Genomic DNA, 23,932 nt, shown 5'->3' with positions numbered 1-23,932 from the left:
TGTGTGTGTGTGTGTGTGTGTGTGTGTGTGTGTGTGTGTGTGTGTGTGTGTGTGTGTGTGTGTGTGTGTGTGTGTGTGTGTGTGTGTGTGTGTGTGTGTGTGTGTGTGTGTGTGTGTGTGTGTGTGTGTGTGTGTGTGTGTGTGTGTGTGTGTGTGTGTGTGTGTGTGTGTGTGTGTGTGTGTGTGTGTGTGTGTGTGTGTGTGTGTGTGTGTGTGTGTGTGTGTGTGTGTGTGTGTGTGTGTGTGTGTGTGTGTGTGTGTGTGTGTGTGTGTTGTCTCTATGTGTGTGTCGTCTCTATGTGTGTTTCGTATCTGTTTGTTTGTCTCGTCTCTCTGGGTGTGTGTGTGTTGTTTCTGTGTGTGTGTGTGTATTTTCCTATGTATGCGAGAAAAGGATGTTGATATAGAATTTAATCACTCTTATACTTAGATTTTGTGAAATTGCTGTATTGTCTGTCTAGGAAGCGACTTCAATCGATAATGAATGTTAATAGAGAGTTTCTTCAATTTTTTTTTCATAATTTCCTATAATAAAATTTCTGTATTGTGTATCCAAGAGATGAATTCAAGAACTTTTTTGTTACTTACTTACTTACTTACCTACTTCCTACTTACTTGCAATTTTTTCATAATGACGTATCCAGCAACGGATGTTGATAAAGAATTTATTCATTCTGATACCCAGATTTTGTCAATGTTACCTCATGTGTCTGACAATACATGTATGCAAATTCCTTTTCTCACATCTCCGATGTTTTAATAGACATTCTAAACTTTTGATATGCTAGCTTACTCTAAAAATAATGAATACATAACAATGTAATGCATAATATATTTTTAATGAAATAGTGCTATTTAGAATATTAATACAAAATTATATTATGACACATAGTCATACACACGTTCACTCTTAAACATCCAGAAACGATGGTCCCATGATATAGAATAGTTTTTACCATGTCTTATGCATTTATCACGATCATGTATGTTCTTAGGTATCCAGTGCGCGAAGAACCTGACGTCGTCTTCAGGACAGTGATAAACCCCTTCAAATTTAGGACACTTAAATTCTTCTAGATTGAAAAGTAAAATCCTAGGGTCACACTTTTGAATTAAAACTTTATCTGTAGGTACATTACCCTTTGCATAGTGTGCTTCAACCCCGAAAAAGCTGCAAATTTCACTGACTTCCTCCTGGACATTTCTCAGTTCCTGACCACTATTATTAAGTGGTGTAATCACTCTATCGTAGAATCCCAGTCTGTTTATACGATGTAATGTAGTACTCCAAAAACCTTTATCATACTCATACATGTTGAAGTTTACTTACCAATGATAACAGTCAATTTCTTCGAGTTCCATTGACAATAATAAAAATGCACATTCAAATATAACACCACAAAATGATTTTTTCAAATCGATAGACTCTGTGTCATAGAGTCCTATCATCTTGGAAGCTATTAATGTAGTTGTTAAGAAGAGAAATACATCATCAAACTTTTATACCTTCGCTCAAGGTTGAATGGAGTTATGGCTAGGGGGATGACTCCTAAAACCATCTTAATTCATTGTGGGGAGGAGTCATACAACCCTTAGAATTCATTGCGGGGAGGAGTCATAGAACTCTCGGTATCTATTGCATGCAAATGAAGTCTGGAAATTACAATTATTTTTTTTTGTAATTTCTGTATTGTGTATCCAATAGGGGAATTCAAGAAAGATATTTTGTCATTTTAAGATACGTACAATAGAAAAAGATAAAAATAAATAAAGTTGAATAATTTCGAAGTTTAAGAAAAAATAATAGTTTGTTTTATGAAAAAAAAAATATTGAATTAGAACCATCAGTCCTCATCATTATGAGTATTCAAAACTGGACTTAAGTTTCACATTTGAACTAGAGAATTGTATTTTCCATAATTTTCTTACGAGAAACTAGAGTTTACGGTGAAAAACCCTTGATAGCTCAGATTTTACAAAAATAGTGTGTATGACAATAGATGTACGCAAATTCCTTTTCTTACATCTCCGATGTTTTAATGGACATTCTAAACGCTTGATATTCTAGCTTACTCTAAAAAATAATGAACACATAACAATGTAATATTTTTAATGAAATAATGTTGTGTATAATATCAATACAAAAATATATTATGATACATTATTAATATCAATTATTAACTTTGTACATTTTGAATTTGTTCCATAAAATAGTTCACAATGTTCTATCTTGATATTGTAGTTATTGTCTTCTCTTAGTTCGTAATCAGTAGAATAATCTTTATTCCATTTTGAATCATACACAATTTTTACTGGTGTCTCATAAACAGGCTCAATATGCTTTTCGTCTTTGGTATTATTTGATTCATTGACCGTTTGATCGTTGCCAGTAACGTTTGCTGGTGCTTTGTTTTTCATCATTTCATCTTTATATTCCGTAGTGATATTTTCTGACAATGCCATTTTTATTTTTCTGGCAATTTTTCTGGTATCCGTAGGTAATGTGTTACCTGCAGCAGTAGCAGGGACTTGTCCTCTATCATCAACAATTATTTTTATGTTAGCATTCTCTTTGAGTGCAATCATCTCTAGAGATCTCAATCTCGCGTAACCACCATCATAAGAGTTGAATTTGTTCGGTATTCCAAAGAAATTTAATTCCTTACTGTCATGACAATGCATGCATACATTTCCAATAGTGCTACCACTTGTACTTGTTTCATAGTTTAAATACTTCTCCTTGTCGGCATTCAATGCTATAATAACCTTGTTATGTGAACACACTCTATTAAAATGTTCCATCTTCACTTTTTTTTTAAAGATATGACTTATGTGTTTATCGTTCCACTGCGTAAAAATGCTGATTTAATACATGCAATAGACTAGGTAGTGTCGATAACTGGTCATAGAATGCCAGTGGGAAAGCCACATCGTTTCTCTGACCAATCATAGAGCACAATTGTTAGAACCGTAAGCATATTTTGACATTTTAAGATATGTACAAAAAGGAAAAAAATAAATAAAGTTGAAAAATTTCGAAGTGTAAAAAAAAAGTTTGTTTTTATGAAAAAAAAAATTGAATTATTAGTTCAGATTTTACGGATATAGTTTTATTTTTCAATCCAAAAATAGACTTAAGTTTCACACCTGTACCAGAGAATTGTATTTTCCATAATTTTCTTACAAAAAAAAATCTAGAGTTTACGATCAAAACCCTCATTAGCTCAGATTTTACGGAAATAGTTTATTTTTATAGGTTTCAGACAACACACCCCTATGAGAGACTAATAGCCACCCCCCAAAAAAATACTTTTCAGACATTTCTTGTTAAAAATTTTTATTTCAAGTCATTCATTTGGGTTTTTCACAAGTAATTCGGACCACAGTACAGCCCTATAAGTACTCTAAGACACCCCGCTCCCATCCCTCCAAAAATATTTTATTTCTTGTTAAAATTTTTTATAATGAATCCTAAATCTTTTGAAACAGCCTCTATTTCTTCCCGTTTAAGTTTTGATGTTGCTCCTTACTTTCAGTAAAAGAAACTTTTTTATAATTTAATTTCTGATCGCGGGGGGCGGGCCACGGTTGAAGTTGTTTTCATGTAAAAATATCTGTCCCCTTTTCCATGTAAACTTCCCCCCCTCAAGACAATTCTTAATTTCTGATCGCACTTTTCAGACATTTCTTGTTAAAATTTATTTTCAACTAATTCATCTGGGTTTTCGAAAGCAATTCATGCCAGAGTACAGCACTATAACTAGTCTAAGACATCCACTCTGTCTTCGCCCCATCCCCCAAAAAATAAGTTTAATACATTTATTTTTAAAACTTTATTTTCAACTAATTCATCCGGGTTTTCGAAAGTAATTCATGCCAGAGTACAGCACTATAACTAGTCTAAGACATCCACTCTGTCATCGCCCCATCCCCCCAAAAATACTTTTCCGACATTTCTTGTTAAAAATTTTTATTTCAAGTCATTCATTTGGATTTTTCACAAGCAATTCGTACCTCAATACAGCACTATAAGTACTCTAAGACACCCCGCTCCCATCCCCCAAAAAATACTTTTCAGAGATTTCTTGTTAAAAATTTTTATAATGAATCCTAAATCTTTGGAAACAGCCTCTATTTCTGCCCGTTTAAGTTTTAATGTTGCTCCTTACTTTCAGTTGAAGAAACTTTTTTATAATTTAATTTCTGATCGTGGGGGGCGGGCCACGGTTGGAGTCGTTTTCATGTAAAAATATCCTTCCCCTTTTCCATGGAAAATTCCCCCCTCAAGACAATTCTTAATTTCTAGTCGCGCTTTTCAGACATTTCTTGTTAAAACTTTATTTTCAACTAATTCATCCTGGTTTTCGAAAGCAATTCATGCCAGAGTACAGCACTATAACTAGTCTAAGACATCCACTCTGTCATCGCCCCATCCCCCTAAAAATACTTTTCAGAAATTTCTTGTTAAAATTTTTTATAATGAATCCTAGATCTTTGGAAACAGCCTCTATTTCTGCCCGTTTAAGTTTTGATGTTGCTCCTTACTTTCAGTTGAAGAAACTTCTTATAATTTAATTTCTGATCGTGGGGGGGCGGGCCACGGTTGAAGTTGTTTTCATGTAAAAATATCCTTCCCCTTTTCCATGGAAAATTCCCCCCTCAAGACAATTCTTAATTTCTGATAGCGCTTTTCAAACATTTCTTGTTAAAACTTTATTTTCAACTAATTCGTCCGGGTTTTCGAAAGCAATTCATGCCAGAGTACAGCACTATAACTAGTCTAAGATAGTTTGGGGGGTAGGGGGATTTCAAAAACATCCCCCCATAGTAAATTATCCCCTAAAGTCGATTCTGATATTTGTAACGCTATATCGATTAGCACTTTAGAAATATTTAAAAAAGGTTCTAAAATAAAATTTTTGAAAATTTTGAGTTTGGGGGGAAGGGGGATTTCAAAAACATCTTCCCATAATATAATTTGCCCTATAAAGTCGAACGTGATATTTGTAGCATTCTATGTCCTAGCGCGTTAGAAATAATTAAAAAAGCTTCTTATATATAGTTTTGGGAAAATTTGAGTTTGGGGAGGGGGTTTCAAAAACATCTTGCCATAACATAATTTTCCCTATAAAGTCGATTCTGATATTCTTAGCACTCTATGTCTTAGCGCTTTAGAAATAATTAAAAAGTCTTCTAATGTAGAATTTTAGAAAATTCGAGTTTGGAGGGAAGGGAGATTTCAAAAACATCCCCCCATAATATAAATTATCCCCTAAAGTCGGTTCTGATATTTGTAGCACTCTATGTCTTAGTGCTTTAGAAATAATTAAAAATAGCTTCCAAAGTAAAATTTTGGAAAATTTTGAGTTTGGGGGGAAGGGGGATTTAAAAAAATGTTCCCATGATATAAATTATCCCCTAAAGTCAATTCCGAGTTTAGTGTACTATTCTTTAATTAACGATTTTAATATCAATTTTTTTTTTAGTATACCATAACGCTAGACCCTAATCTAAATTGTTGACATTGTTCAAACACCACTCACGCATCGCATTTTAAAGACTTTACTATAGCTTAATTTGAACACAACAAGAATATATTTCTCAAGGAAATAAGTGGCACTATCCTTAAACATGGGAAATTAATAACAATTCCAGATAATGAAAATGTAAAAGGTGGGTTGGAAATTGCCATTCTTGCTAACAGGATAAGACACAGATGCCTTTAGTTAGACCGGAAAAAGACGAAATATCTTAAACACACAATTGGGAAAAGGGCCATTTTGACGGAGATTAGTAAAACTAAGGAATTATGCTCGTAAACAGAGCAGTGGAGGAGTGGTTTTCGTTTACATAATAGAAAAAAAGCGTAGTTTGTGTTTTCTAGCGAATATACTCATCATATTTTAGGGTTTGTATTTTTGGAGGGGGAGGGGGCTAAGTCCCCCTGAAATTTGAATTTACTGGTAAAATGATTTTTATCTGGAATTCCATTAAGAAATTCAGCAAGCAGTACTCACGTTGACAATTGAAGTATCCATTGTTTAAATGTTAATAGTGTCCAATGTACTTTCTACGATATGTTAAAACATAATGAAAATTAAATCGTAATGTATGAACATTTTATACAAAGTCTCAAGGACGAATAAAAAATGGATGTTGGCTCGAAAAACTCTGGTTGAGTTACATAATTTCGTACATACTCCCAAAACATGTTGGACTACTTTATATCGTGCCAACTTTTAAAAAAAAACAGTCTGCTTGAGTTATATAATTTCGACCATACTCTCAAAACATGTTAGATCACATTATACCTTGCCAACTTAAAAAAAATGTCTACGTCAAACTGTGTGAGGGAGTTCTGACTCTCTTTGAAAAGGTGTAGACCATCAAGCAAATAGTATGGGAATTCCCAGGGGCGCAAGCAAATTCCATAGATACACCCTACTGTCGATGACAAGTTCAACCCAAACAAAATCGATAGCTGTATAATTTTTAATTAAGTCATGAGTAAAACCTCTATGGCAAAATCCAAACAAAAGGTTCATCTTGCTCAAAATTCAACCCTTGGTAAAAACCAACCAATTAAAATTTGTAGAGACAACTTGTAATTATGTAATTATGGCGTGTTTAAGTTCATAGTTTGCTGGGTGCGCTTTTCGATGGAAGAATGATGATAGTAGTAGTGAAGCATTTCCGTTGACAAAGTTACAACGGTGTTAATGGTGCTCACGATGGATATAGCAATGTCTAATTGATGGAGATAACGGTGATTTTGACGATGTTAATGCTGATGAGAACGGCAACATTATTGTCGAGTCAAACATAAGCGGTGATGATGTCAACAATCAAGTCAACAACAATGAAAATGACTGTGACAACGATGTCAATAAAGATAACAATGACAATGATAATAATCGGGTCCTAATGGGCTCCACTGGATGGAAGCCATATAGCTTTATGTCTTCTCAGCTTTTCAGAACGACTACTATAAATGAAACGTTTGTATTCAGGATATCTGGATTAATTATGGTTCTTCCATGCATATAGAAGACAATAAAGGGGTTTGCGCTACTGCAAACACTTGTAGAAAGGATCATACCCGTAGAGAACAAAAAGGGTTAGAAGGTCATGACAACAAAAGATTTTGGCCCAATGGGGGGATTTCCCCAACCTATTCTCTTTCTTGTGTAGGCTTGATTCAAAGCTAACCGATTTTAAAAGCCGTGTTGCACAAGAGTGTTTGGGTTTCTGGGTAGCATAAAGTTAATCTCAGGGGTCTTAGGTTTTTATCTTAAATACAGGGTCATATTATGTCATACGCATCACTACCATGATATGGCTCACTCTGAGAAGTCTGCAGCCGAAGAGATTATTCAAACCACAAGATTCTCTGGTATTCGGATTTTCTAAAGAGAAGCAAGGTGTTCATTTATAGTATTAAATAAAAAAAACAAGTTTTTTTAACTGAAAGTAAGGAACGACGTTAAAACTTAAAACGAACAGAAATTATTCCGTATATGAAGGGGGCTGTCCCCTCCTCAACGCCTCACTCTTTACGCTAAAGTTTTTTTATTGTTTAAAAAAATATAGTTGTGAGAAAGTCAAACTTTAGCGTAAAGAGCGAGGCGTTGAGGAGGGGACAGCCCCTTCATATACGGAATAATTTCTGTTCGTTTTAAGTTTTAACGTCGTTCCTTACTTTCAGTTAAAAAACTTGTTTTTTTTATTTAATTTTTGAACGTTTTTGAATTAATGCATGTTTTGATTTTGGCTCACCGTACATGAATAATTAAAACAAAATTTGCATATTATATTTGGTTAAATGGCTTTCTCGAAACTTGTTTAATTTTATTTACGAACGTTTTTATTAGTAATAAATATACGTAACTTAGAATTAACTTACGTAACGAACTTCTATATTCATAAATTTTTAACACGTATATTAGGGGGTTCGCCCCCTAGTCAATACCCTGCTCTTTAAACTATAGTTCGAATTTTTTTTCCAGTTCTTTAAAAATGACCTCTTAATCACAATCAGTTGATCAGTTGAAAAACTTGTTTTTTTTTATTTAATTTCTGATCTTTTTCTTTAATAATGCTGGGAAATCTGGCACCCCCTTCATAGCCATTTCCCTTCCCCCATGTCACCTTCCATCCTGGTCAGATCCTTCCCGATCGCCCGCGCCCCGCGCCGGCCCCCACCGACCCGACACAAACACCTAAGAAAAACACTGAATCATAAACAAAAAACAAAAAAAAAATATAAAAATGAGTAAAGTTCATAACTTTCAGCCCTCCCCTGGGGACTTTGGGGGATCAAGTCATCCTAAAAGACATTTTTATCATATTTTTGACTATGCTGAACAAAATGGCTATCTCAAAATTTTGATCGGGTGACTTTTGGAAAAAAATGAGCGTGGGAGGGGGCCTAGTTCCCTCCATTTTTATTGGTCACTTAAAAAGGGCACTAGAACTTTTAAGTTCCATTCCAATGAGCCCTCCCACGATATTCTAGGACAACTGGGTCGATACGATCACCCCTGGGAAAAAACAAAAACAAAAAACAAACAAATAAACAAACAAACAAACAAATAAACACGCATCCGTGATCTTTCTTCTGGCAAAAAATGCAAAAATCCACATTTTTGTAGATAGGAACTTGAAACCTGTACAGTAGGGTTCTCTGATACGCTGAATATGATGGTGTGATTTTCATTAAGGTTCTATAACTTTTAGGCGGTCTTTCCCCCTTTTTTTGAAAATCAGCCAAATTTTCTCAGACGTGTAACTTTTGATGGGTAGCTCTAAACTTGATGAAAGTTATATATTTGAAATCAGCATTGAAATCTGATTCTTTTGATATATCTATTGGTATCAAAAACCACGTTACCACGGTAACCACATTGGTTACCACGAACTGTTTGACAAAGTAAAATGGCTAAATGGCGGAAGGACAACAAACAAGGAGATGATGTCAGTGTAATAGCTTAGTGAGAAAGTCTTTGAATCGAATGATGACGATTCTGGTGCCAACGGCAGTGTCAACAATGTCTAAGACAGAAACGACGACATAGAAAATTGCCGTTAAGATGACAACAATGACGACAATGGCATAGAGTTAGTGGTGACGCCAATGACAATAACAAAGAAGACGTCGACAATAACGATATGCATAAGGATAATAGGCTAAAAAGAAGTATATAGCCTAACTAATTTTTCTTGAGGATCAAACAGTTCGTGGTAACGAACTGTAAGTAAGGAGCGACGCGGCTCAATGGTAACCGAAACTCTAAAAAACGGAATTTTGATACCAATAGATACATCAAAGGAATCAGACTTTAATTCTGATTTCAAATATATAGGTTTCATTAAGTTTAATCGTTCCCATCAAAAGTTACGCGCCTGAAAAACTTTGGGTTATTTTCGAAAAAGAGGGAAAAAACCCCCTAAAGGCTACAGAACCTTAATGAAAATCACACCATCATATTCAGCTTATCAGAGAACCCTACTGTAGAGGTTTCAAGCTCCTATCTACAAAAATGTGGAATTTTTCATTTTTTGCCAGAAGATTGTTCAGCATGGTCGAAAATATGATAAAAATGTCTTTTAGGATGACTTGATCCCCCAAAGTCCCCAGGGGGAGGGCTGAAAGTTATGAACTTTACTCAATGTTAACATATAGTATTGGTTATTGGGAAGTATACAGACTTTTTCAGAGGAGATTTTTTCTGTTAGGTGGGGGAAGGAGAGGGTCGGGGGCGAGATGGAAGGAGCGTTCCATGCCGGAAGTTGTCCTGGGGCCAGGGCCATGCCTAGGAAGCCGGCGCCGGATTTCCCAGCATTATTAAAGAGAAAGATCAGGAATTAAATAAAAAAAAAACAAGTTTTTCAACTGATCAACTGATTGTGATTAAGAGGTCATTTTTAAAGAACTGGAAAAAAAAATTCGAACTATAGTTTAAAGAGCAGGGTATTGACTAGGGGCCGAACCCCCTAATATACGTGTTAAAAATTTATGAATATAGAAGTTCGTTACGTAAGTTAATTCTAAGTTACGTATATTTATTACTAATAAAAACGTTCGTAAATAAAATTAAAAAAGCTTCGAGAAAGCCATTTAACCAAATATAATATGCAAATTTTGTTTTAATTATTCAAGGACGGTGATCTAAAATCAAAACATGCATTAATTCAAAAACGTTCAAAAATTAAATTAAAGAAAAACTAGTTTTTTTTAACTGAAAGTAAGGAGCAATAATAGAGCTTAATACGAACATAAACTATTCCGTAGATGAAAGGACCTGTCCCCTCCTCAACGTCTCGCTCTTTACGCTAAAATTTGACTTTCTCACAACTCTATTTTTTTAAACAATAAAAAAACTTTAACGTAAAGAGCGAGGCGTTGAGGAGGGGACAGCCCCCTTCATATACGGAATAATTTCTGTTCGTTTTAAGTTTTAACGTCGTTCCTTACTTTCAGTTAAAAAAACTTGTTTTTTTTTATTTAATTTTCATCAGTGGTGACATCTTGCCTTCATCATCAGTTTTCCCATAGCTGTCGGTCAATCGAATTCTGTGTTGATTGATTCCGCATGGGTTAACTTTTCCGTGGTTCAGTCTTGCCGGGCTGAATTTTTCGCTACTTAAGTTTTACTCTGTTGAATTTTCAAGGGTAAATTTTTGCTGGTCGAATTTCTTAGAAATTTTTCTGGTCGAAATTTAAGCGAGGTAAAGTTTCCTGGGTTTAATTTGTCACATCGAACTTGGGTTGGACTGAATTTTACATAGACTGATTTTTTTATTTTTTTTTTTTGTCGGATAGAACTTTGAGAGTTGAGGTTTGAGCGAAATAATGTGACATGACGGGTTTTCACTAGAAAATATAAATAACAAATATTCGTTTTAAAAAATCATCCGCAGGGTATAAGGGACATAATTCCCAAATTTACATATTAAATTTAGGCTATATATTAAAACAAATTTTATCTTAAAATACAAACGAAAAAAAATTTCTTTTATTCATTCATCAGAATCTATCAGAAAGCAATTAGAATGAAGTACCTACAAAGAGCATGTACTTATAAAATTCAAAATAGTAAATCAGACATACAGTAATCAAGAACGCTTTAAAAAACAACGAGGAGAAGAGAAATAAGAAGTGAATAAAATAGAACCGTTTCCAGAATTGGTAAAGAGGCATCAGGAAAATTCGACATGGCAAGACAGAGACTGAGCAGAAACAGAGAGAGAGAGAGAGAGAGAGAGAGAGAGAGAGAGAGAGAGAGAGAGAGAGAGAGAGAGAGAGAGAGAGAGTGAAAGAGTAAGGAGAGAGAGAGAGAGAGAGAGAGAAAGAGTAAGGAGAGAGAGAGAGAGAGAAAGGGAAAGAGAGAGAGAGAGAGAGCGAGCAGAAGATATATAAAATGTTTCTCTTGAAAACAAAGAGAGGAGTGAAAAGTCAAAATATCAAAATTCTTTAAGTTTGAGATATATATTGTGACTTGAGTAGCACGACACTAACCTCATCATTAGAGAATAAATTATACGAACAAAAATAGATTAGACTGGCAGCAGAAATAGATTTTTTCATCTCTGAACTGCTTTCAATGACTTTTAATCTCTTCCCCGGGTGCCTAAAGGTATTAGAATTCATTGAAAGGAAATATAATTGGTCGCAGAGGGGCTCCAGGACATTGTTCCCTTTTAAATATTTCCCTTGGAAATGTAGCATTGATGAAAACATATTTTCCTTTCTATAATCGTTTTATAACTTTTCAAGTAAAAGAAATAAGTAGAACTGTTTCAGAATTAAATGTTAAATAACTATTTTTTCAACAACGAATAAAGAGCTATGTTAAACTTAAGTCATGTAGAAAAGATAGATAGATATTCAATATTGAAATTAGCAATATTTTATTGTTATAGAAACTTGCATTATTTCCATAGTATTAACTGTGGAGACTTTGAGATAAAACTCAGCCAATGTAAGAATTAAAACTGTAAGCAACCAAAATGTAAAATTACTGAAGAAATAAAGCCCAAAACTAACACATTTTACAGCAAATAATGAAACAAAAATAATGAACAAAAATTACCACAAATGATTTCGGTGTTTTCACTTCACCTAACTTCCCCTAAAAGGTAGACTATAAAACCAAACCATTAGAGTATTTTTTGTGCTTTCCTGAAAACTGTGTTGATGGCCTAATTAAAAAGTTATATTTAGCCGATTGGTTTTCAACGCATTTGAATGGGGTGAATAAAAATACCATGAGGAAAAACAGTGAACTTCGTATTTGCTTAGGGGCCTCCTTTCAATCTAAAACAAAAATTTAAGAATCGGCTCGTAACTTTGAAGTTTTGAGTTATTAAAATCAAAAAGAACTGGCAATCTTGATTGTCTATTTAATATTTTGGGTTCACAGTGCTTTTACAAAAAAAAAAAAAGCTGAAATCATGGAAATAAAATCTTGCCGTTAAAAGTGGCCGTCGGTAAAAGTCCACTCGATAACAAAACTTAACATCGAATGAGTCTCTCCTAACTATTTACGATCCCCAGTTCCAAATAATAAACAGGAGGGGAGGAGGGTAGTAGACACAATTCTGTCTTCCATGTCAGTACCGTTTTTTAGCACGTTATACTTTCCAATTACATCTGAAGAACATTGCACCTTTTTCCCATAGCTCAAAAAATTTTTCAATCTCTTGAATAGAACTTGCTCAATTCTTGATATATTTCGATTGGTTTTGAACAACGGCATACAGCGGATACGTCATGTTTATCCAAGTTTAGTGGTATCATGCACAAGACACGGCGCCTGTTAATTGAAACACTGACCCGAAAATTAAACAACCCTTGTTCAATTTGAGGGCTCCGTAACTCCAAATCGATTGCAGCGAAAAAAAAAAAACAAAGGATAAAAAAGGTCTTAAATTGAGTAAAACCAACATAAACTGTCTGAACAATTAGTTTGGCTTAAGAATATTTACAAGCTAGTAAGAATTTTATTAAAGTTATTAATATCGTTTTCTTGAACAAAGCCAAAAGAGTTTTTGTATAAAAAAACCATTTAAAAATTAGAAGTAGCTTAAAGAAAAAAAGTAAACCTGACCAAATGATATCCATTAGTCTCCCGAATCAGGTGAATCATAATTTAAGTTCTCTAATATATCTGTTTCTTTAAACAAACAAAATTTCTTTAACATTGAAGAGCCAAGTGACTTGGACTGCTTTCGCCCCTTAATACCCTGAAATTGAAGTAAATGACTTCCAGGTTTTTTTCTAATTAGCTTTGACCATCATTTTGGTGCCGAATTTGTCCCTACAATTTATGAATGCCTATGTGGTTATCAAGGTGGCAGCCCTTTGTGTAGAGTACCCGAAGCCTATACTTTGGCAATGTTTACCCGGCAACTATCTTTGTAGTCTAAGTTTATATGCCTTAACCCTCATTCTCAGAGAAAAATCAGTATGATTCCTTAAGTAGGGGCCATAGTAAAGAACACTGTAACTGTGGATGCTTGAATTATGTGGCCTATGTTAGTTTAAACAAGATATTTGAACACACTAAATTTCAACTGGGTGGGGGTTAAACTAGAATCCGGGGGAGGCTATAGAAAAATACGTCCTTGTATGCATGGTGTGATGCAGGTAGGATTTACGACAACAAGCTGGAAATCCTCCTATGGAATATCCTCCTTCAACATTCCCTGATAGTTTTAACTTAATATCCTTTGCCGTTCTTGAGATGTTTCACATATATCCTTTGGACAATCTAATGCAAAAAGGGATTTTTGATCTAGTTCAACATCATCCTCAATATTCCTTGAAAAGTTCATTTTAGAACCTTTACCCGTTCCTGAGAAGTATCATCTTAATACACAGTGTTGTATATACTGTGGTAGGGTAGTAATTTGCTATGGGGCAAGGGGCAACCTACCCCTCCAGACCCCAGTTTGCCCCCAGACCTCATTTTGCCCCCCCAGCTGAAATTTAGTTTCTGCAAAAAATCTTGTCAAAACTAAGATAAGCCTGCATAATTCAAGCATCCAGAGAAGCATGTCAGTTTTCTTTAGTATTTATTTGTCCTTATGGCCCATTTTACATTTTTCACTGTCATTTTCACTTGATTTGGGAAAATTGGCTCCAACTTTGCCCCACAAGTTTTGATGAAATTACGCCACTGCTTTTAAGATTAGTTTCAGTATGATTGCTTTTCTAGTAATGATTTAGAAAGATGGCCCGCGGCAAGAAAATCAGTTTGAATTAATATAGAGTAAATTTTTTCGTAAAACTAATCAAGAATCCTTGAAAATCTGATAAAAACCTATGAAATATGTTTTTATTGAACAAAAATAAATTAATCTGTTATTCCACTTGTAAGATTTTAAGGGGTTGGCAGCTTTATGGTTTTAGCACAAACTTGACAAGATGAAACCGGACAATGATTCAGCAGAATAATCGGCAAAGTTATTATTCTGTACAAAACAAGCGAAATCCGGACAAACAGATACCTTTCAAAAGTAAGCTGGAGGTATAAGTGGCCCCTCCGCTGCCCATCTCCTTCTGCGCAAAATTTTTAGCAAAAAGGTAAGTATATTTACCCTCGTTTGAAGCACAATCGCTTAGCACTAAATAAGAAGTTTTTTTAATTCCAGGATAATATTGCTTATTATCAGCTGTTGCATTCTTTGTTTGAGCATGGTCGTCACATCGGTTGTAATTGTCTGGCGAAATAAAGCAGTTATTCAAGTGACTACATTCTCATTCTTAATCTATATCCTAATTGGATGTTTAATCATGCAATTTGAGGTAAGTTTTTTTTAACAAGAATATCTGCGATTCCTTTCTCTGTTTTATTTAACCGAAAATAACAATAATTACTTATTGTCTATCCTGTTCGAAGAAGTTTAGAAAATTCATCAGTTTATAGATTTAGATGCTTCTACATTGTCGAGCAAAAATAGGAGGTATAATGATAAAAACACACACTAACGTGTAAAAAAAAACCTAAGGGGTAGTATTTCACAACCGGTTTTATTGTGGGGTTTCAAGTGCTCCTCTTCTAGAAGAATCGGAATATACATATTGCACACTAGAAACACACATTTATCCACTCGATTTCGTATAAGATGGCTGAATGATGGCCATTGATGGCGTATAAGATGGCTATTGCGGCCGAATGATGAAATATTTCAGACACTGGTATCGTACTTATATTGATTGGCCAGTTAATTGTAACTAAACATTTGTAGGTCCAGTAAATAGGCCTACGCTTTCAAGAAGTAGTAACTCATAGCTTCTTTCGAAATCCACATTTCAGTTCAAACTAATCAGAGAGTTAAATTAGATAGGACATTAATTATATATTTAATAATTTGATTCGAGAGAAGCTTCTAGAATAACTTTTGTTCCTAAGATAATTCTCTCTTAGGTTTAAGCGACTTTTTCATTTATCTAACGAGCAATACTTTCCGCAAAATATATTTTCCATGGATTTCCGTGAAGACATTTACCTCATTGCTTTCAAAAGGGCTACTAGAAAACCATAAAATTTTGCTTTCTTTACTAAATTAATTACAAAAAGCTGATGTGATCAACTCCATGGTCTGAACAATCTAGACCTATTAATAGGGTCTAAATTGAATATAATTAAGCTAGAAAGTCTAGAGAAAAGGAAAGGAAATTGTTAAAAAGAAATGAGGAGAGAAAAATCAAAGAGGTTTTCCGTTAAGAAATTAAAATCAAACGAAGATAAGGAAAGTTTTGAGAAAGCAATCTATACAGGACTATTCCAGGTTTTTGTTACAATAAATAAGGAAAAGAATAAAGAATCACTTACAATTTCATTTGTTTCCTTTTTGTGTTTTTATCTAGTTTATTGCAAAATCAAATTAAACTGATCACGCTTCTTTGATAAATTAAACAAAATCTAAACCATTTAAATTCATCTAAAATACCCCAAAAACGCAATATATTGATTCAACCCTGTCTTTAAACTGGCACCCTCCTTTAAACGAAAAAAAGGGCACAAGAAGAATATCTGGCAAAAAATCAAGGAGGACCTGGAGCCTTGAGGATAATTCTGGAAACAAGGGAAAGCAGGCGGAATGAGAAGAAAGAAGGACCTTGGAGTGAGAAGAAAGCAGGCTAAGGTGGCAAGAAGAGCATCAGTTGGTCGGTTAAAATCGTTGTTGGAAGCAATTCCAAGTTTTCTTGGTGTCGCGAAGGAGAGGTTCAACGAAGGTGCCGCTGGAGGAATTGCAACATACTGGTCAGAAAACTTATTGAAACAATTTTAAAGCTCCTTGGTACCATGAAGTTCATTGTGTAACTCCAACTGAAAGTGAGCAAGTGCAGTAAATACTAGACTCACATAAATTTTCTAAAATATTTGTTTTGAAAGAAGTTCTGCTATCTTTTTATGGCTGTCTAAAGCTAATTTGTGGGGCTACATTTCACTTTTCTATTAATTTTACGGTTGATCAGCCAAATGTTGCAAGGAGAAAAAAGTATGGAATGAACTTCTCTTGTAAATTGAGTTTTAGATATATCTTTCTATTGCCAAATCTCATGAATATATTTTTTTATGGATTCTATTGCCTGTTTCAGTTTATTACTCTCGTGTTCATTTGGTTTCTACATATAAATTCAATTATCACATATTCAAAGAAAATATTTGAATATCAACTTTTATGCCATATATTCTACAAACCGTTAGGTTATCAGCGTGTGTAGTGGGGGCTTTTTGGATCCGATTAGTCAGGTATCCTTTTGAATCCCGGTGCCGGTTCTACTTTTTTAAGGTACTGGATATTTGACAGAGTTTCTTCAAGACGCCGGTACTACTGATTTATTATGTACACCTGGTTGTTAAAAAAGGATTTAAAACCTTTATTAAATATAATTCATACCGGCTTGACAACCGGTTACAAATAAAGCACAAATATGCTTGGAAATACAACTGGTACGCAATTACTAAATTATACAACTAACCAAATCATCACTGAAATAAACAAAAATGAGAAAAAAATAGAGATGATAATAATAATTACAGAACAATAAATAAAAAATATTATTAACACAAAGAAAAACAAAAATACTTAAATTGTCCTTTCTCAAAATCCAGGCCCACACTCACCAACTGCCCGCAAGGAGATGCTTCTTTAACCGGTTTTTAAATTGCGGCACACTTTCCGCTTCCCGAATTAAGTCTGGAAAGGTATTCCAGACCACCGAACCCGTGTGCTTTGCCACATGGCTAGAACGAACAGTACTTTTTGGCTCACTTACCAGGTCTTATGTATTTCTCTAGGCATATCCGTGATCAAATCAATTAAAACAAAAAAAGATTATAAAAAACATCAGGAAAAAAGCCATTCAAACTCTGAAACAAAAAAATACCATTTTGAAAATCTATAATTTGAGCAAAATTCAAAATTCAAATTTTCCTAAAAATCGACTCTAGACTTAAAACTCCTGTATCATATTTACCAATTATCTCGCTGCTTTATTTTGCTGAATCTGCACTCATTTAAAATTGCACGTAAAACTTCTAACGCAAATCATGCATCCATAATTTATATACGGTGCAATCAAAGAGTAATATAAAAGAACTAAAATATGAGAAGGTAGAAAATTTTGAAAACGTCTTAAAATCCCAAGGGCATGCGCTACCTTACACGCAACCGCATCAGCGTGTCTTCTCCAGCTGAGGTTCGGATCGAGAATGAATCCTACGTACCACAATTCCTCAACCTGCTTTAATACAGAACCATTTATTCCTATTTCACTGGGAAGATGAAACAGGAAAAAACCTAGAAAACTTCTCTCCTAGATTTACCCTCACTGAGCTACTATTTAAATACAAACTAAACCAATCCCAACATCTCTCTTTTACACCCAAATTTCTTAATCTATCAGAGGCAACGCTATAGCATTGCCTATAGTTTAGGCCATACGACTCCAATGTTTTATTATTATTTATTGATTAAAAAAACTTTTTCCACAAAATAAGTTAAAGAAAAGTAAAGAACACCATTAAATAAAAAATGAGCAAAAATAAAATCAAATAATCTACCAAGCGTGAAACTACCACAAATCAGCATCGATAAATAAATGAAACCCAAAACGAACAGAAATTGCAATAAATTACCGAGTCAAACTCAAAACGAGCAGAAGTTAACATAAGTTGGGCGCAAAAACCTTATGCCTTCCTTAGGCCAAAACAAAATTTGCACTTTACTGAAAAGAATATAAAAGTTTTTACTTTTATAACTTTAATAAATCAAATAATATTAAAATTTTGATTACTAAATATCAGTATATGTATATTAAACTGACAATGCACATTCATCCGTATTTTTTCAGTAAATTGCAAATCACTTTCGACTATTTAAAATGGAACAAGCCCTTTCAATTTCCAATCAAATGAGCCCTTTTGAAGTTTCTACAACAAAACTTTCAATAAAAATCTTATACGCCCCCAGGGAATAACTTACAACCTTTGCCGTGAGTGCTGCGGGATGTCATTCTCAAAAACCTAATTTCCAGAACTTTCTACTACGTTGAACAAAATGGCTATCTGAAAACATTGATTGGATGTGTTTGGAGGAATGGTGGGCGCAAGAGTTACCCTCCGATCACTTTCGACTATTACAAAGGGCACTAGCCCTCTCAATATCCAATTGAATGAGCCCCTTTTGAAGTTTGACAACAGCTCTATCTATAAAAACGTTATATGCCCCCAGGGCAGGACTTACAACCTTTGCCCTTGGGGCTGTGGGGGGTTTGTCATCCTTAAATACATAATTTCCAGAACTTTCAACTACGTTGAACAAAATAAACTCTGATTGAATTTTTTGATTGAAAATTGGGCGTAAGAGGGGTGTCTAATTACTCTCCACTCACTTTCGACTATTAAAATGGGCAATTTCAATTTCCAATCAAATGATCCCGTTTAGAAATTTCTATAACTACTTTCTTTATAAACTATATATGCCCCAAGGACATAACTTACAACCCGTGCACTGAGGGCTCTGAGGGGATTATCATCCTAAAAGACCTAATTTCAAGAACTTTCAACTACGTTGAACAAAATGGATATCTAAAAATGTTGATTAGATGTGTTTGGGAAAATAATGGGCGTGAGAGGGGCGTTAGTCACTCTCCAATCACTTTCAACTATTAAAAACGGCACTACCCCTTTCAATTTTCAGTTGAATGAGCCCTTTTGAAGTTTCTACGCTTTCATTAAAATCCTTATATGCAACAGGGCATAACTTACAATCCTTGCCCTAAGCGCGGGGGGGGGAGGGGTTCTCATCCTTAAAGACCTAATTTCCAAAACTTAAATGGGTATCTAAAATATTCATTGGATAGGTTTGGGGAAAAGATGGGCGTAAGAGGGGGGTTATATGCCCCCAGGCCATAACTTATAACCCTTCCCCTGAAGACTGTGGGGGGAGTGTCTTGTATAATTTCCCGAACGTTGAACAGCGTGCAACAAATGGCTTTCTCAAAATCTTTATTGGGTGTGTTGGGGGAAATGGTGGGCGTGGAAGGGGTGCTAGTTGTTTTCCAATTACGCTTGGTTGCTGTGAAACAGATAAGACAACACTCATGTCTAAACTGAGGGAGGTTCTGGAGGGGACGTATCACTGGATGGATGCTAACCGACTTGTTATTAATGTTGAGAAATCTTGCGTTCTATTTATTTCCCGGGTTGGAAGTGTCCATCCGGAGATATGTTGTATCCAGAGGTGTGATTAGTCGGCCAGAAAAGCATTTTGCAAAATACCTAGGAATCCTCCTCGATGAGAACCTATCATTCGTGCATCATATTCAAGCAGTAGAGTTGAAGCTATCTCGGAATTTTGGAACAATAAAAAAACTGAAAAGCGCTTTGCCGCAGAAAACGCTGGTCCTCCTGTACAATGCTCTTATAATACCCTATTTACAGTATTGTGCAATGATCTGGCAATAAACTTTTAAATCCCACCTGCGAAAACTGAATTCGATTCATCAACGATGCCTGATATTAATTGGAAAAAATGAAGAGTACTTGTCATTAGGGTCCCTGCATCAACTGTCATTCTTGACCTTTGTGTTCAAGTTTTTAGCTGGGGAGCTGCCATCTGCGTTTAAAAGATTATTTTGACCTATTTCAGACCATTATAATTTGCACATCCGATCATCATCAAACCTGTAAATACCCCTCACCTCGACCGTGCGATCAGATTTTACTCCTAACGTATCTTGTGCAAAGATATGGAACCTGATCCCAGAAGAGCTGAGAGGTAGGAGCTCCCTCGCATCCTTTAAAAAAAGAGTAAAAAATCATTTAATAGCATTACAAATGAATAGTTAAAAAAAATAGAATTAAATGTAAGTAGTAAATTTAAATTACAAATGTATGATTTTTAAATATGACGGGGTCGTTTCCCCTGAGGGTAAGGAATGGGAAGGTAATAATTTTAGTTATTTGGTAAATGAGGGGTATGGTTGTGTCTGATATTAGGAGTGGTGACCATTCTGTATATTATGTTAAATTGTAATGATTTTGGTTCTCGGCGTCCAGGAATGGACTGAGCATTTTAATTATGTGTGATTTATTATTTTCATTTGGTAATAAACCCGTTGAACTTGAAATCACTTTCGACTATTAAAAAGGGCACTAGCCATTACAATTTCCAATCGAACGAGCCCTTTTTGAAGTTTCTACGACAACGCGTTCTATAAAAAACCTTATAAGCCCCCTGGGCATAATTTAAAACCCTTGCCCCGAGGGCTGTGGGGGCGTTGTCATCGTCAAAGACCTGATTTCCAGAACTTAAAACTATGTTGAATAAAATGGCTATCTCAAAGTTTTGATTAGATGTGTTTGAGGAAAAGGTGGGCGTGAGAGGCTGGTTAGTTGCCCTTTAATCACTTTCGACTTTTAAAAAGGGCATTAGCCCTTTGAATTTCCAATCGAATGAGCCTTTTTTGAAGTTTCTACGACCACGCCTTCTATAAAAAACCTTATATGCCCCCAGGTCATAACTTACAACCCTTGCCCTAAGGGCTCTGGGGAACTGTCCTCCTCAAAAACATAGTTTCTATCCGGGAATCAACTACGCTTAAAAAAATGGCTATCTCAAAATTTTTATTGGATGTGTTTCGGGAAATGGTGGGCGTGGAAGGGGTATTAGTCGCCTTCCAATCACTTTCGACTATTAAAAAGGGCACAAGCCACTACAATAGAATGAGCCCTTTTCGAAGTTTCTACGGCAACTTCTTCGATACGAAGTGCCCTGCTCTAAAGAAAAGAATTAATAAAAAATACATTGTGCCAACATCGTTCTTATATACCCCCCAGGGCATAAATTAAAACCCTTGCCCTGAGGGTTGTGGGGGAGTGTCCTCCTCAAAAACATATTTTCTATCTGGAAATCAACTACGCTGAACAAAATGGCTATCTCAAAGTTTTGATTGGATGTTTTTGGGAGAATGGTGGGCGTGAGAGGGGCGTTATTCGCTATCCAATCACTTTTAACTATTAAAAAAGGTACTAGCCCTTTGAATTTCCCATTGAAAGAGCCCTTTTGAAGTTTTTGCGAAAACTCTTTCAATAACAGCTTTATATGCCCCAGGGCATAACTTACAACCCTTGCAATGAGGGCTCTTAGGGGGGTTATCGTCCTAAAAGACCTAATTTCCAGAACTTTCAACTACTTTGAACAAAATGGATAACTCAAAACTTTGATTGGATGTATTTGGAAAAATGGTGGGCGAAAGAGGGGCGTTAGTCGCTATCCAATCACTTTCAACTATTAAAAAAGGCACTGGCCCTTGCAATTCCCAATTGAATGAGCCCTTTTGAAGTTTCTACGACAACGCCATTCATTAAAAACTTTATATGCCCCCAAGGCAAAACTTACAACCCTTGCCCTGAGGGCTGTGGGGATAGGATTTGTCATCCTCAATAACAAGGAGTCCCAAAACTTTCAATAACGTTGAACAAAATGGCTATCTAAAAATTTTGACTGGATGTGTTTGGAGAAAAGGTAGGCGTGACACAGGGTCTACTCGTCTTCCAATAACTTTTAACTATTAAAAAGTGTACTAGCCCTTTGAATTTCAAATCAAATGAATCAAAAGATGAAAAAATGAATCAAATCAAATCAAAAGACAAAGATCCAATATAAACCTTATATGCTCCCAGGGCATAACTTATAACCCTTGCCCTGAACACTTTGGGGGGAGTATCCTGCTCAAAGATATAATTTCCTGAACTTTGAACGTCGTGGGACAAATTGGCTAACTCAAAATTTTTATTGGATGTGTTTGGGGAAATGGTGGGAAGGGAAGGGGTGTTAGTTGCCTTCCAATCACTTTCGACTATTAAAAAGGGCACTAGTCATTTCAATTTCAAATCGAATGAGCCCTTTTTGAAGTTTCTTCAACAACGCATTCTATAAAAAGCTTATATGCCCCCAGGGCATAACTTACAACCCTTGTCCCGAGGGTTGTGGGGGAGTGTCCTCCTCAAAAATATATTTTCTATCTGGAAATCAACTACGCTCAACAAAATGGCTATCTTAAAATTTTGATTGGATGTGTTTAGGGGAATGATGGGCGTGGGTGGGGGGGGGGCTAGTTGCCCTCTGATCACTTTCGACTATTAAGAAGGGCACTAGCCCTTTGAATTTCCAATCAAATGAGCCCTAACGGCTGTGGGGGACTGTCTAACCATTTTAATTTCCAATCGAATGAGCACTTTTTGAAGTTTCTACGACAACGCGTTCTATAAAAACCTTATATGCCCCCTGGGCATAACTTACAACCCTTGCCCCGAGGGTTTTGGGGGAGGGGCCTCCTCAAAAACATAATTTTTATCCGGAAATCAACTACGCTGAACAAAAGGGCTATCTCAAAATTTCGATTGGATGTGTTTCGGGAAATGGTGGACGTGGAAGGGGTGTTAGTTGCCTTCCAACCAATTTCGATATTAAAAAGGGCATAAGCCACTCCAATTTCCAATTGAATGAGCCCTTTTCGAAGTTTCTACGACAACGCCTTTCCTTAAAATCTTTATATGCCCCAGGGCAAAACTTACAATCCTTGCCCTGTCATCAACTACGCTGAACAAAATGGCTATCTTAAAATTTTGATTGGAAGTGATTGGGGGAATGATGGGCGTGGGTGGGCTAGTTGCCCTCCGATCACTTTCGACTATTAGAAAGGGTGCTAACCCTTTGAATTTCCAATCGAATGAGCCCTAAGGGCTGTGGGGGACTGTCTAACCATTTCAATTTCCACTCGAATGAGCACTTTTTGAAGTTTCTACGACAACGCGTTCTGTAAAAATCTTATATGCCCCCAAGGCATAACTTACAACCCTTGCCCCGAGGGTTTTGGGGGAGCTTCCTCCTTAAAAACATAATTTCTATCCGGAAATCAACTACGCTGAACAAAATAGCTATCTCAAAATTTCGATTGGATGTGTTTCGGGAAATAGTGGATGTGGAAGGGCTGTTAGTTGCCTTCCAACAAATTTCGACTATTAAAAAGGGCATAAGCCACTCCATTTTCCATTTGAATGAGCCCTTTTCGAAGTTTCTACGACAACTTCTTCGACACAAAGTGCCCTGCTCTAAAGAAAAAAAAATAATAAATGATACATTGTGCGAACATCGTTCTTATATGCCCTCAGGGCATATTTTTAAACCCTTGCCCAGAGGGTCGTGGGAAACTGTCCTCCTCAAAAACATATTTTCTATCTGGAAATCAACTACGCTGAACAAAATGGCTATCTCAAAACTTTGATTGGATGTGTTTGGAACATGGGCGTTGGGGGAGGGGGGGGGGCCAGTTGCACTCCAATCACTTTTGACTATTAAAAAGGGCACTAGCCACTTCAATTTCCAATCGAATGAGCCCTTTTTTAAGTTT

At 35.6% G+C, this 23,932-nt stretch overlaps 1 protein-coding gene across 1 annotated transcript in view; it reads left to right on the top strand.

Annotated features, from left to right (window-relative positions):
* LOC148952579 (putative G protein-coupled receptor CG31760) overlaps positions 1-23,932 on the top strand; it is a 578,976-nt gene that overhangs the window by 174,661 nt on the left and 380,383 nt on the right. Inside the window, exon 6 of the mRNA XM_089089961.1 lies at positions 14,656-14,809. Within this exon, the coding sequence (XP_088946087.1) occupies positions 14,656-14,809 (154 nt within the window). The remainder of the gene's footprint in view (positions 1-14,655; positions 14,810-23,932) is intronic.

Source organism: Artemia sp. Qi Xiang Cuo, chromosome 5 (genome assembly GCF_049724085.1).
Source record: "Artemia sp. Qi Xiang Cuo chromosome 5, ASM4972408v1, whole genome shotgun sequence".
Classification (NCBI taxonomy): domain Eukaryota; kingdom Metazoa; phylum Arthropoda; class Branchiopoda; order Anostraca; family Artemiidae; genus Artemia; species Artemia sp. Qi Xiang Cuo.
The sequence above is the reverse complement of the archived record's forward strand: the minus strand, read 5'-3'. Positions and strand labels throughout refer to the sequence as shown.